The sequence below is a fragment of the Talpa europaea genome, assembly GCF_964194135.1.
Source record: "Talpa europaea genome assembly, chromosome: 3".
Lineage (NCBI taxonomy): Eukaryota > Metazoa > Chordata > Mammalia > Eulipotyphla > Talpidae > Talpa > Talpa europaea.
This window is the reverse complement of record NC_140069.1, coordinates 90,740,390-90,756,569: the sequence shown is the minus strand read 5'-3', so window position 1 is coordinate 90,756,569 and position 16,180 is coordinate 90,740,390. Positions and strand designations below refer to the sequence as shown.

General features: G+C 36.7%; 1 protein-coding gene across 1 annotated transcript; it reads left to right on the top strand.

Annotated features, from left to right (window-relative positions):
* Positions 1-8,543: 8,543 nt before the first annotated feature.
* LOC311168308 (cytochrome c) lies at positions 8,544-8,946 on the top strand (the record flags this gene model as incomplete). Its single annotated transcript, XM_084229683.1, has 1 exon — positions 8,544-8,946. One exon carries the CDS (start codon positions 8,544-8,546, stop codon positions 8,859-8,861), a length of 318 nt encoding a protein of 105 aa, XP_084085809.1. The 3' UTR covers positions 8,862-8,946.
* Positions 8,947-16,180: the final 7,234 nt, after the last annotated feature.

Sequence of the window (16,180 nt, the reverse complement as noted above, 5' to 3'; positions counted from 1 at the left end):
TCTTTTATAAAAAGACACAGTAAATTGTTTAGTGCCAGAAAGTGCTGGTTGACTACACTACACATCACTGAAAGGGGGAGAATAGATAAAAATTCCATGCAGAAGAATTGCAAATAATTTATATACATATACTACTCTCAAGAAGATGCAACATAATTGCCACAATTTAAGCGTAAACTGCATAGTGACTTCCTTTTAAAGAGAAGTAGAGAAAGGAGAACAGAAGTAGATACTTTACAATGACATGAACTACTTCAGCCAATGATTAAGGTCCACATCAACAGTGATAGGTCATGTTGATACTATAAAACCTTGAAACAATGTGATGAAAATGGCACTTCACTTTTGTGGGTTTCCTCCTAAAAACCATAGTTATTTTAACAATGAGGGGGAAAAAATCAGTCAGATCAAATATAGTAACAAGATACCTGACTAGTTACTCTTCAAAACCAACAAGACCTTCAGAGTCAAGGAAAGTTGCAGGAGCTATGTCAGCTAAGGAGGACACAGGGAATCACTACAGCTGTGAAGACTTGAGTATTTAAAAACTGTTAAAAATAAAAATAAAAATATATGTGTATAGCATGCATAATGTGAAAATGTGTGTGTGTGCATGTGTGTGTAATAAGACATCTAGAATCACATTATAACATGTTGAACTTGGTTGTTACTTGATGGAAGCCTTTTTATCTTTTTGTTTGTCTTCATTCTTCTATATGCATCATGCATTACCTGTATAATGAACAAAACACACAAAGGTGAAGTTGCCCTCTGTTTCCTTGTAAATAACTAATTTTAGCTAGACAGTGCTGAAGTCTTATACAATACAGAAATGTGTTTTCTCGCAAAATGGAAGATCTAGAAGTAAGATGAATTTTCCTCATGTGTGAGTCAGAGTTCTACAATGTCTCTCTCCTCCTCAGCACCATCAGCATGCCAGCTTTGTCCTCAGACTTGCTTCCTTCATGGTCACAAGACAGATGCCAACTTTAATTATATGGCAACGTATTTTCTTATTCAATCCAGTGGAAGAGAAGGAAAATCTTTCCAATCTTGGAAAATGATTCAGGTTAACTCAGGTCACCCTGCCCATCTCTAACTAGTAACATTTGCCATCACATATTCTCATGCTCCCTGGCTTGAGCCAAGTTTCCTGCACCAGTCACTGTCAGAGGAGCTGGAATCATGGGTGAGGTCATACCGGGATCCACCTTGAACTGAGAATAGTCAACTTGCCCTATAAATGGCGGCCTAGAAAAGACTTCAAATAAAGTCAAATAAACTTTCCAAGGGAAAATTTGAATCTGCAAATTATCTGTGGAGATTATTGACTCTCACTAGTTTAAGAAATCTAGTAAAATAGATACCAATTACCCACAATCTATCTGTAATTAGGACCTTCAATAAAGTAGTGTCATCCAGTTGAGAAATAGGAACTATGATTTAATCTATCAATCTGATAAATCCACATCCATGAAAAGGAATAAAGGTGGAATGAAAGGCCAAAAGTATAACTTTGGCAGATGTCCTTCATCAAAAAAGGAAAATATTGTCAGGGGTAAAAAGAGTTTCTACCTTAATACATGATCTTTATCTTTTAGCCAAGTATAGGGGTTCACAAAAGATGGCAGCCTATGGGTCATTTCAACCTGCCTGTTTTTGTTGAGGCCAGGACATAAGCATGGGCATCAGCATTTTGGATATTTGAAAAAGATTAAGAGGACACTGACACGTGGCAATTACATGGAATTCAAATTTCAGCATACTTGATGTTTCACTGGCCAATGTGTCTAACATTCATTTGTGCATATACTGTTTAAGCCTGCTTTTGCATTATATAATGGATGGAAGAGCTCATTTCTTGCAACAGAGACCATCTAGCCTGCAAAACCAGGTATATTACTGTATAAACTTTTCCAGATAAAGTCTAATTGTCCTTGACCTGTAGTCAAATGCTTACCAAAGTTTCAGAAACTTTGCTGCTTCCTACAGGGAAGATCAGCAGTATCTCAGCCAGGTCTGTGCCCAACTTCATGAGGCTTTTCTTGCAATATACTAACCTGCTTCTCTGGATATTGTTCTAGGAACACTGACAGGTGCATGAATTTTGCCCCTAAAATAACTCTGCCAGACGTGTCACAATTAGGTGAGAACAGTATATTAATCTAACTCCAGGCTAGAAATGCTCTCTCCATTGTCCAGACCTAATTATTTCCAACAATGGTGTTCCATACAACTGATCAAAATTTCTGCAGTGAAAGTGGCATTGACACATAACTTTGAAAAGGTTAGAAATTTGCATGAACGTATCTTCCATCACTAGATTTATTTTAGGTTCCTTTCTTTCCCATCCAGGATATTTAAAGCATCTTAATTTTTCTATTACATTCAAGTCATATATTTTTGACACCCCAGAACTGAATTGACTGTGGGCTCCATCTAGTGACAGACCATGCATACTCTCATGAGTTTATTCAGTCCTGTTTCTAAGGAACTTCCCACTACCTCTTGCTGTGCAAATGCTTAGGTTTAAAAAAGGAACCTTAGGCCTGCCTCTTAGGGAAAGATTTCTTCCTCTTAAATAATTAACCAATGCAGAACCAAATGGAGACCAGGGGATGGGGGTGTTACTGAAACCTGTGTACAAACCCTTGAATCCAAATCTAGCCAATTTTCTTCTTGGCTTTTTATACATATTGATATCTTGGGTACTGCATACTGGCTAAACTGAGGGAAACCTAACAATTTTAAACTTAGTACTTCATGAGTGCTTTTCAGTTTGAAAACAGGAAACACCGATCTAACCACTAATGTATAAAAAGAACTGTAAAATCTCCCTTTGTGTATTAGATTTTGTTTTGCAATTTTGGTTTTCTGGGTTGCTTTGCTTTGCTTGAATCCTTACATCCGTTGCACCTAATAAGGTTCTTAAAGCCTGCCCTTGACATTTCCTCCCCCAGAGTGGCAGAATTTAATGTCAAAGTCCAACCAAACATTTGTGGCCTGAAGGCCCCTGTGCCAAGGAACTGTATCTTTACTGAGACTGGTATAGCTGGCACTGCCTTGCAGGCTCTGCAGCCAGAATGTGCAAAGATGCGCAATGGACATGTGCATAGCGAATAAGTATGTATTTAGTGAGATGTTTGACCCCTACACATCTCTAAGGCTGCCCTGACCCTGTGAGCTCACTGGATTTCTATAGAAACATTCATTTCCTATAGATGAGATCACCTTGTGCTTCAGTGAATGATGTCTGCATCTCATATTTGTTAAGGTTTAGGACTTTCCCGAGGACAAGCATTTATAAGTCAATTCCATTTCCATTTCTGTAAAATCTTGTAAGTCTATATGATTTGGAATTTGAAATGCTTATTCTCATACAGGTAAAAAATACACAGGCCCGGGCCTCCCTGGGTGCACAAGGGGTTAGGCACCATGCTGTAGAGTGGTCTGCAGCCTCTGCAGCGTGGGTTCAGTCCCTAGCCTGCCAGAGTGAGGCCCACATGGTGCAGCAGACCTCTCCTGTTTCACCCGCTGCTCCCCTCAGCAGTGTATTTCAGTCAGTCTGCCTATTCTGCTCCCCACTCTGTCTCTGGTGAATTCTTGCAGCCCCTGCATCTCTGCCCTTCACCCTAGTTCTTGTATGCATAAATAAATGAATCTTTTTTTTAATCTTTTGTTTTGTTTTTTTTAAAGATTTATTTATGCATACAGGAGCTGGGGTACAGGCCAGAGATATGGGGGGTGGGGTGGAGTGAGAGGATTCACCAGAGACAGAGTGGGGAACGAACAGGCAGACTGACTGAAACACTCTGCTGAGGGGAGCAGCGGGCAAGACAGGAGAGATCTGCATGTGGGTTGCTCCTTGGCTGGCCATGGATGGACTCGTGCTGCAGAGGCAGTGGATTGCTTCATAGTGTGGTGCTTAATCCCTTGCACCACCAGAGAGGACCCAAATAAATAAATCTTTAAAAAAAAATACACAGGCCAATGATGCCAAAGCATCCCAAAATTTAAATTTCTTCTTTGAGTTGGCCTTGGAGAAGCTTCCAAAGTGGGTCAAATGCCTTCAGAATAATGACTTAGCCTGGCAACTTCAGGTTGATGTAAACTTTCAGTTTTTACTGGGATCTGAGAACCCAGTAAATAACTAAAATGTCTTATAATTGTTAAAAAATATACAGTCTCAGTATGATGTTTCCTCTTTTCTTTGTGTTTGGAGGTTGTAATTGTGTTAAAAGCACAAACTTTGCAACATGTGGTCTGCTTTGAATCCTACTATTCCTGAATGGGCAGTGAAGTGTTAAACTCCCAAGATGTTCCGATAGGGCAACCAAGAAGTTTGCAGGTGGATTATTTTGCATTGAGATCAGTCAAGGTCCCTGCTAGCTTATGAGAAATTTCCATCATTCTCTTAATTATCAAGAGTAAAAAGTGGGAATCTTACCCAGAATGAGAGTTATTACCAGAAGTAATCTTTCTGTTGGAGACATCTACCTACATGGCAGGGCAAACATTTAATTATGGAGCATATAGTCTTTGTCATATGAGTCACCCTCTCCACCTCCACAGGGGAGCCACTCCCATCCTTGATGCCCTAGGTCTCTCCATCCCTTTTCTCAGTTAAGGATACACACACACACACACACACACATACACACACACACGTATATGTGATATATATCTCTCTTAATTTTGTCCCATAAACTTCAGAATCTATATCCATGCTGATTTTCCATATATATGTAATTGTATCTATCAACCTAACCAATTTTAATTTGATTGCTCAACCATTCTGAGAAGAACCCAGAGATTTTGCTGCTGAAATTCAAAGACCATCTGTAAGCAGAGCTTCCTCTTCCTCAGAAAATAACAGTTGTTTGTTTTTCTCTTTTGACCTTCCAACTGATTGAGTAAGACATTTTTAAGCATAGTAATCTGCATTATTCAAAGTCTGCTTCACGTATAAAACTCCTTCACAGTAATATCTGCACCAGTGTTTAACCAAACATCTGGGTTAAATGGTCTAAGCAATTTGACACAAAATTAGCCATCACAGTAGATGACCAGTAAACATTTCTGAATGAACTATAGTATATAATTATGACTAAGTTTGCATCACTGAGAATTTTTGTTTATTTTTATGGAGAGTTTTTGATTGTTTATGGAGTTTCAGGTAAGTTAAAATATTTTCATGCTTTGATATTCCCAAGTGTGTATTTAGGTATGTTAGTTTATAGGAAGATAAATGAATAGATTGGTGGATGAAAGCATAGAGAGACAAATGGTAGTCAAATAGATACCCAGAAAATTAACACGTAGGTCTGATTAACTATATATTTTTTCAGATATTAAATCATTGCATATTTACTTTTGTATTTTAAATGTTTTGTATCAGGAACAGGACTGTCAAATTATACTATCAAGATTAGCTATAAGTCATGGGTTGGGAAAACTAAGAATTTGGCATAAGCAAAATCCTGCCAATGAGAAGATACATGTGTGACAGTACTAGCAAGTCAGAGGCACATATTAAATTTCTTACTTTTCTCTGTCCCCAGATCAATCCAAGTATGCGTGGGGGGAGGGGATACTGGGGAAATATCTATATGTGTGAAAAGGGGTTCTTCATTTAGCTGTACTTCTCTAGGGAAACTTGGCATTGTAGTCCAGCATCGGCCAGGACATTGGGTGGATAAATTTGTCAAGCACTAGTTTTTGGTGGATAACATGCAGGAAACAAAAGTTTATGTATTTCCTGGTATAGAAATATATAGGATGAAAAAGATAAAGGAATATTATAGGTGTCAGTTTCAGAAGAAAAGCCCAGCAATTTTCAGGGCCTTTACCACTGGAAAAGGGATGGATACTGTAGACCTCAGCACTGGGTGCAGACTGTGTCCCCAACAATTAAGATGAGAAGAATTGCCTTTGGGAGATGGAAATGCTGGCAGCAAAGATTATTTGCAGAAGTTACATGAATCTGAGTCCTCCTTCTTGCTCTCCTGCCACCCTAAGTTGCCTCAGTACCAGCTTGGAGAAAAGGGTAAAATGAAAGTATAAGGTCTGAAAAGCAGAGTATTTTTCTGACAATGATTTTTTCATCCAAAGCAATTGGTTTAAAATATAAAGGTCCATAGGTCCCCTTAGATGGCTCACCCCCTCTGCCCTGCCTCATGCATGTATGGTTCCTTGTCCCCCCCCCCCCCAACCTCTCTTCTGTTGCTTCATCACCTCTATGCTCATTTGGGAAAGGACTTAGGAAAATAAATTCATTGTAGAACATAAATAAACTACATTATTTCCCATACCTGAGAAGTACTAAGGTTTCAACTCCATGTCCTTTTTTCTCTGTGTCTCACTCAACTATTTTTAAATCTACAAACTATTTTTTTTTTTTTTAATATATTACCTCTCCCGAGAGGAAAATGTCATTCTTCTTTTAAGATGAGGCACGGAAGCTGAGGTAATTTGGTCTCTAGTTACACAGTGAGTCACAGCAGAAACATGATTCAAGATTTAATCCTGAGTTTTCCTAAATTTTTTTATTACTTTGTATATGATGTCACACAATGTCCAAATCATTTCCTGATAGTTCTGGCTATTTCAATTTTTCTATATACTTCAGTAATAATTAGGAGTAAAACATTACAAAATAAATAATTCTAAATTCTCAGTTGTGGCATCAGCATGTACATGGCTCTTCTGACAAAGTTTTTGTTGGCCTCCAGGGCCTAGGGCATGTTTGCCTGTTTATCTTAGGTAGGGGGCTGGGGAGAGAGGAGTGAGAAGGAACAGTTTGTCTTCAAATTCTTTCTGTTGCTGGAGAAAATGCAGATTCCTAGAACATTGCATGGCCAAGTAAAGACTTTAAGAATACAAATGAAAACAACCAACATTTGCATAATAATAAGGGCAGAATGGGGAATCTTTTTGTCTGAGATCTTCCAGTCTCTCTAGGACAGTGATGTGTCTTCCTACACCTCTCCCTCTCCTTTGGCTTGTAAAGGGAAACTCAGAGGACAGAGATTTTTTTTTTTCCTTCATATGAATATGTCCTTCTCTGTACTTGCTTATGCACGTACTTCCAGATTCCTGGGAGTCATCACTCTCTTTCCTTTTGAATCACTAATTATAGTCACCATTTCGTGTACATGTCATTTGAAATGGCTATTTCCCACAACTCCAATTTTTCTTACTTTGGGAAAAGATTTTTTAATTTTTTTTCCCTTAGAAATCAAGGAAAATGGGGCATACATCTTTTTTTTTCCTTAGGAAGCAGCTTATCCTCTGTAATTCAAAGACTTGCCAAAGGGATTCTGTACATTTCCTTGAAATAACTGTGAGCTACACATTTATGTTCATTTTGAAAAGAACTTCAGTTAAGCTTGTTTCCTCTATATGCATTTCACTTCTTCTAATGATATTTTTGTTGTGCTGAAAAACAGTGAAACATATGAAACAAAAATATTTTCTACCCAGCATCTTATATTGGGATAGGAACTTTATTGGCTGTACTCATTGTAAATCACTATAGTAGAAAGACACTTGAAAGAGGAAAAAGAAAAAAAAATAACACATAGAGGAAAAGCGCTGACATTAATTGTACTGACCCTTGATAAACCTAGTGCAGTAAATAGTTCTGGCACTCTTTGGCTGCTCAGAATATTGACCTCCTTTAGATGACAAGGATGTTCTCTACAACTTGAATAATTAAGGGAGCAGAACCTTCCTCTGCCTATGAAGCTGAAAATGCCATATTCATTCTTTTCTGGCTTTTCTTGCTCATAGGGCACAGCTCTGCATCCCTTTCTCTGCCAGCCTGTGAGTTAGATGTTAGTGATGTAAAGAAGCAGAAACTATAGAATTCTCTTTGATGGAGCAATAGATACTGGGAAACTGCGTTCCTGAAGGCTGTGTTGACACATGTAACACAGCAGCCTTTTTTTGACTGTGGGAACTACAGCTTGTAATGCATTCAGGTGGAGACAGTGTCTTTTCTAGATCAATTTTAAGCATCATTCATCGCTATGTCATCTGTAATGTTTTCAGTTCTTATTGTGATGCATGTATTATTCAATATCCTCTGATAAATTCTGCTTTATCAGACAGAGCTGATTTATGTTAACTTGTAACTAAAAATACTGATTGATATATACCATACAATTATCCTGTCTTATATAGGAGAAATCATTTTTGAAAAGTCCATTCAAACCACTTGGAAATACTTTCAAGTCCAAATACTGTATAATAAATTCTCAGAAGGTAAATTATTGTGTGATGTGACTGTCCCCCCAAATTAGAGGCATTTGTATTCTTAAAACCATCTCCCTTTGAACATTTTTAAAGAATTACTGAATGGCTACTACTGTTCACCTGTAGGAGATTGTTATTGAAAAATGATGTTTTATGTAAATGGCATGACTTTCTATTTGCATCCTCCACAGCACCAGGTCCAATGTTAAAAGACAATTTAGAAGGAGCGGGACGTCCGGCTTGGAAGCGCTAACCTTTGTGTCGCCCGCGACAAAAGCAATTTAAAAATGAGTGACATTGAGAAGGGCAAGAAGATTTTTGTTCAAAAGTGTGCCCAGTGCCATACTGTGGAAAAGGGAGGCAAGCACAAAACTGGGCCAAATCTCCATGGTCTCTTTGGGCGAAAGACAGGTCAGGCCCCTGGATTTTCTTACACAGATGCCAACAAGAACAAAGGCATCACCTGGAAAGAGGACACACTGATGGAGTATTTGGAGAATCCCAAGAAGTATATCCCTGGAACAAAAATGATCTTCGCTGGCATTAAGAAGAAGTCAGAAAGGGCAGAGTTGATAGCTTATCTCAAGAAAGCTACTAATGAGTAATAGTTGGCACTGCCTTGTTTATTATAAAGGAAAAATGTCTCATGACTTTTTTGTGTGTACCATATTTAAATTGAGCTCATACACCAGAATTCAGATCATGAATGGCTGATAGAATTTTTTTTTGTTTGACAGTCCTGATTTAAATAAGATTGACTTGTGGTTAAATGAATAAGATGTGGTGTTTTGAATTTTGATAGCAGTTACGGTTCATCAAGTACAGTGATTGTTTCCCTTTCTAAGATCTAATTGTACTTGATTAGTGACTTTTAACTGAGATTGTGAATGCCATCTCCAAATCTGTAGGAAATTGGTTTTATATTTAGATTTTATATAACTGGTTATATTAATATATTTAAATACTGAGAAATTCCCTTTGCTTCTCACATACAGACCAAGACTCATCTGTGTTTCAAGTTGTGTTATTAGCCTAGTAAAGACAAGGGCAGAAGATAAGCTGGCAGTGCCCATTTTATCTTTTTGGTCTTAAGATGCCCATTTGATTAAAATTTCCTGTACCTAAAATGTTGCCTTTTATTTAATGAAAGGCATTTTAGTTTAATAACATTTAAAAAAAAAAAAAGAAAATGCTTCTCACATAGGTAATCTATAAGTTCAAATACTTTTAAAACTCATGCTTGACAAGAGATAGTAGACTTGTAGAATTCTTTACTAAGATACAGTTCAGGATTGTCTCTTAAACAGCTATTCAAAGGTAGATACACTTACAGCACTACCATATATGTGTGATTGGTAATGGTGCTTTTGCCAGCTCATTAACATAGATGTACCATCAGCACAAATGTGTAAGTCATGTGACCATAAGGCTTAAGATAATTAAAACAATCACAGATAAAAAAAAAATAAAATAAAAATAAAAGACAATTTATACACAGTAATGTTTGCTTATTAATTTATTATTTTATTGTTTTGAAAATGTGAACAGGCAGCATGATCAGAAAATCTCCATCATACTAATGAATGTATGGTGTCTTCATATCTGTGAATGTAACCCAATTCACAGTAGAGAATCTTGGGTAAATGGAAAAAAAAAAACATGTACCAAAGTGACACATTTTGGGGTGGCCTATCCTGCTCCCCTTCAGTACATGATAATATTTTTAATATTTCTACCTCTAACAAGTTGGTTGGTAAACATGTTCTAAGAGAAAATCTGACTTCATAAATTGATACTGTTAGGAAGAGAAATTTCCCTCTATTCTCTGGGTTCTTCTTGAACTGATTGAGCAATCAAATTAACCCCAGAAGGATTAATAGGAGAAAAGAACTAATTTAATTACATACCTATGAAAAATCTACATATATATGGATTTCAAAGACAGTGAGGCAAAATGAGGGTTAACATCCTAAAATAAAGAATGGTATTAAGATCTGGAGCTTCAAGGAAAGAAGCATGGGATTCATATGATGAAGAACAGATGCTCTATAATTAGATGTTTGCTCTACCATAAAGGCGTTTCTTCCATTTAAAAAAAAAAAAGTTATTTGGAGTACTACCCTTTATTCTGGGTAAGAGCCCCAATTTTTATTTTTTGAGGTAGTTAAGGTAATGGTTAAAATTTTTCATGATCTTAAAGGTCTGTGATTGACCTCAGCTCAAAATAATCCACATGCCAAAGTGACACATCTTAGGAAGGCCTGTTCTGAACATCTTGAGGAGGTCTATCCTTCAGTATATCAGCACTGTTTTCAATGAACGTGATATAGTAATGAGCAACAGTTAAATTTTTATATCTACAAAGTTCTTTGCAATTTTATACAAGAAAAAACAATTAAATGCTACTTGAATATACATTGCCTTCTATAGCTTTTTATGCATTTTCAGCATTCTTTGTACAAAATATAATTTATAGGATGCAAAGGGAGCAAAATACAACATTCCAAAATATGTGTCTTAATAATTTCAGGCTGATTGTTTTTGCTGATATAGGAGAAACTATGAAACCCCAATAAAAGTTACCATTTTGTAAGTAATAACAGTTATAAGGGAAATCTCCATTTGTAATGGTGTCTTTCTCTCTGTACCATGAAGAGGACAATGAAGTGTCTAATGGAAAAAGCAAGGACTTAAATCTGCCTAACAACCATAACCTTGTTCACTGTGCTTTTCCCAGTAATCTTCCATAACTGACCACCTCTCTTCTCACTTCCTTCATCCCCAACATGTTTTGTTTTTATCTGGAAATGGTATTTATAGTGATGGCTTGAGTTATTTTAGGGAGTTACTCAATTTTCTTGGGTAACTCCCATGTAGATAGTAGGTAAACATGTTACTAAATTTCTGTTTATTTTTCTCTTATTAATCTGGATCTCAGCTAAGAGTGTAGAGGGATAAAGGTCAAATCACTTTTCCTCCCTGACAATCTTCTTTGCAGTATTTTTCCTGAAAATTTCCAAATTAACAAAGTGATAAATGTACCATGAAAAACCTAAAGTTGGGTCAACTGAAAATCTCTAAAAGTGTTTTTTGGCCCCAAAATGCAGCATGTCAAAATTAAGACAGTTGGAAGGCAATAGTTCTTAGATTTTTCAGATTGGTGCCAGTCATCACTACTATATATATTGTACTCACTCCTGTAAAGCTTTTTGCTTCTACCTGGTTCCTAAGTTCCCTAGGAAAGGCAAAGATAATATGTGTGTGTGTGTGTATTAATGTAGTCTAAATGAAGATGAGCATAGGGAACATGTCTAACCCTCTGTTCTTTTCAAGTACTGGAAACAAACCCTGGAAGCATGCAAGGAGAAGAAACAGAAAAGCGGTATCTCAGCAGGAGACATGAAAACAAAGCAATTAATCTGTACTGTCTCCTAGCTCTTCTTTAGAGCTTAGACTTTTTTTTTTTTCAGAATTAAAACTTGAAATATTTTGAAAAGTCTATTTTAACCAAAATTTATAAACTTTGACACATCACAAATAGCAGTATTTCATTTCCCTGCTTCCATGACAAATAACCAGAAATACATTTTCAAATCTCAAGGGTTTTTTTTTTCTTTAATTAAAACATAGGTTCTTTTGAGGTACCTATTTTTACAGTAATATTTGGAATATAATTAAAAGAAAACATAACCAAGAAAACATCTAACAAGAGAGATAAGACATATGTAGAGTAAGTTGCTTAGGAGACTAGCTTCACACACACAAAAAGCAATATTAAGTCATCTGTATTTTCCTTTGTTCAGAAGTTTTGTGTATTTTTGAGATCAAATAAAATACTGCATTTACTTGTATACTTGATTTTTAAAAAAATCTTCAGTGTTTCTTAAGGAATCCACATCAATTAAACTACTGTTTTATGTCTTGGATGTACTATACAATTTAGTTCCCTCCAGGAAGAAGATTAAGCTTTAATTCAGAGGCAGGAAACAAATAAAGGCAAATCAATTTCATGCTAGAGTTTTATAAGCACAGCAGGCTGGGAAATGTTGCCTTATGAATGGGCCCACTTTATTATAGCTATCCTTTGCTCTTGAACCTGTATTCTCAGAGGGACATATAGGACAGACTCGTTGGCACAGAACTATTACCTATAGCAATATTGCTATTATGACTCTATTATAAGACCAATGTATGGGAAAGAAATAAAATTTGAAAAGTCAGATTATTTTATAAGCATAAGTCATGAGTGGGACATCCATTGCTATTTTTCAAGGCTAGGTTTTGTTATTAAACTTTTTAAAAAGTATTTTGCCCACAAATGTGTGGCTTTCTCTATAAAGATTATTTTTCTTTAAATTATTTAAGATTTATTTATTTATACATACAAGAACTGTGGTACAGGCCAGAGGTGTGGGGCTTGAGAGGATTCACCAGAGACAGAATGGGGAACAGAACAGGCAGACTGACTGAAATACACTGCTGAGGGGAGCAGTGGGCGAGGCAGGTGAGGTCTGCTGCGGCCCGTGGGTTGCTTCCTGGCTGGTCCGGGATCGAACTCGTGCTGCAGAGGCTGCGGATAGCTTCATAGTGCTGTGCTTAACCCCTTGCATCACCAGGGAGGCCCAAGACTATTTTTCATTGTTTATCCTTCAGCAATGTGATTCAGCTTCTCTGAGGTTCTGAAGTACCCATAACATAAAGCAGCGCTTCTCATACTTGCCTAGTGAGACATAAAGTCTGGAAAGAGGATTTTGAGGCCAATACTCCTGAGTATGGGTTTGAATGGTAGCGTGAATGCTGACAGGGGAATCCAGGAAGGCACACACATTCAGCTGAGGGAGCAGGATAGGAAATGCAAGGCAGAGCCAGGACAACTGTAGGCTGTTGCCTCAGTATCTGTAGTGGTGGTAGGTGATGTTGAACTCACTGTCAGCAGTGGAACAATGAACAAGGGCCAGCAAGGCAAGCTTGGATGCACCAGCAGGCAACACTGTGTGCCTCTGACCCTCTTCATTGGACAATATCTTAAATGTGCTAAGAATAAGTAACTGCTGATCTAGAACTTGATATAAACAAAACTATCAGGAATGAGGGCAAAATGTTTCACAATCTAGATTTACCACTAACAAGTCTTCCTTAATGAATATTCTGCACTGAAATGACTCTGGACTTTTTATTCTCACCTGTATCATTGTCATTTTGTAAGTGTTACATGAATTGGCCCTATTACCTAAATCACAGAGTAACACTTTCAAAATACAAAGATAAATATGTAGTCACACTGAAATTCATATGGCAGACACTGTCTTGACCTTTATACATTATGAAAACAACAGTAGCTATTTCTTGTGCTATCAATATTTCAGTCATTTTCAAATGCTACTCTATATTTTAGAAGACAATGCCATTATCATGAAAACACTAGAAAAATCTGTAGGGAATGATCTATGATGGTACTTTCATCTGTAAAACATTTGTCTATGATGGGGAAAAAAAGTGTTTTTAAAGCTAAATTTGTGTGCTCTCAACAAATATTTAAGTATTTTTAAGTAAGAATAATAATAGAAAATACCATTTTTTTATTTTTAAGTTTAATAAAATTATAATGGAGTATCAGAACCAAGATAAGTAACATATTCAATTACTTTTCTTTAACAAAGGGAACATTGACAAAATAGCCTAATTATTTCCTTTGTTTAGAGAAAATCACTGTGTAGATTGTATAAAGCTTAGATTATACAGATTATTAGGAAATGACTAAATCACACAATATTTAAGCCTAGCTTTTATGCAGCTCTAATTCTATCAGACCTTTATTAATGCATTAGGGTTTATAATATTTCAGCCACATGTTAAATTTGGTGTTTTGTGTATAAATTATTTACATTCTTATGAAACCAGTTTCTAAGCTAAATTTACAATGAAAGAACTACTAATCTTACAAATTTAAAGATTCTACTGCCAAAAGCCTGAAAGTACACATTTTGTAGCATTTAACTGACAAGATTAGATGTTTCTATTTCAAAAATTATAAGATCTATCAGAATTAACTGTGATTATATCATACCTGACTTGTTTGTTATGTTTTCAGTGAAGGATTAGATCTGTGATTTATGTTATATTTTAATGATTTATATTTAAGGAATCAACTCTATCTTTTTTCTTTTTTTTCAACTCTATCTTAAGAGCAGATCATTTCTAATACCTTAATCTTGATAAGTAGAATGTAGTTATACAGCTATTATAAGAAAAATACCTTCTACATTTTTTCTAGCATAATTTTTATTGAAGTCATTATGAGTAACAATTTTGGGAACATTAGCTCTAAAACTTGAAAATGAAATCAAATGAAGATGAATTCAAAGTTTTTCCAATTTGCTTTTGAAGGAGATCAGTACAGGCCACTCCAAAATGTGCTACTATGGCATGTGGGTGATTTTTGTGCTGAAGCAATCAAGGCCCAGCAACCTCAAGGAAAGATTTTATTTCTACCTTAACTATAAAAGAATACAGATAGCAGACCTGTACCAGATAAAGTGCTATTACCAAAGATAACTTTTTCTGTCTGAAAAACTATCTTCATGGCAGAGTAAATATGTAATTTGTAAACATCTGCTCTTATTCTCTTGCAAGTTGCCTTCCTTCCCCTCAAAAGCCCCAGGCCAGTGTCCTATTCCTTAGCTCAGGATGGCATATGAGCCTTAATTGCCCAACTTCATTTTGAGTCTTACATCTTTAGAACTCACATATGTCCAAAATTAAATTAGTTTTTCTCCTGTTAATCTTTCCTATACCAATAGTTATTACACCAACCAAAATATATTGCCACTTGTGCTCTTCATTTGCAAATAAGACATGAAAACGACTACAAATGCCAGGGACTACACAGAACACTTTGGCTTTAAACTACAATGATTTACAAAATAATTACAAAACTTTGTAGCCTGCCTCAAAGGAGTGAGTGTGGATAGGCATATAAATACATCATTACAATTGAAATGCTGCTACTAGGTAAATATATTCTGAAAGTAAGGTTTTCTTTTTCACTATTTTGCCTAGAACTGGGGTGTAGGCCAAAGTTGTGGGAGTGAGAGGTTCACCAGAGACAGAGTGGGGAGCTGAGCAGGCAGATTTACTGAAATACACTGCTGAGGGCCTCCCCTGGTGGCATAGTGGTTGAGCACTGGGCTGCGAAGCTGCCCACAGCCTCTGCAGCGCCGGTTCGATCCCTGGCTGCCGGCGAGTGTCCCACTTGGCGCGACAGACCTCTCCTGCTGCACCCGCTGCTCCCCTCAGCAGTGTATTTTCATCCATCTGCTTGTTCTGTTCCCCACTCTGGCCCTGGAGAATTCTCACCCCACCCTCAGCCCCCCGGCTTCTGACTATACCCAGTGCTTGTATAAATAAATAAGTAAATCTTTAAAAAAAAAAATGAAATACACTGCTGAAGGGAGCAGTGGGCAAAACAGGAAAGATCTACTGAGCCATATATTGGCTAGTTCCCTGGCCAGGGATTGCACTCTGACCACAGCGATGGGTGATAGCATGATAGCACTGAGACTTAACCCATAGGTCATCAGGGAGGCCCCACAAGCTATTATTTATTACTAGAAATAACACATGTACCACTCCCTAGATACACCACTGAGAATGTTAGCAAACTATATGGATCATGGACATGTTTGTTTGTTTGTATCCTCATACGCTTTTCTGATTGATAGGTAAACACCCTTTGAGGTTTCAATATTTCAATATTCAAGTTTTTAATATTTAGTTTCTATTCTATGAAGCAACTTTAAAAGAAGTGCTATACTCTAATATCACTTAAGTAACTAAAACAGAATTTTTCTTTGCAATCAAAGACATAGTGTAGAATACTGTTGAAATAGTCAAACAGATGCTTGCTCTTTTGCATTCCCTTGAA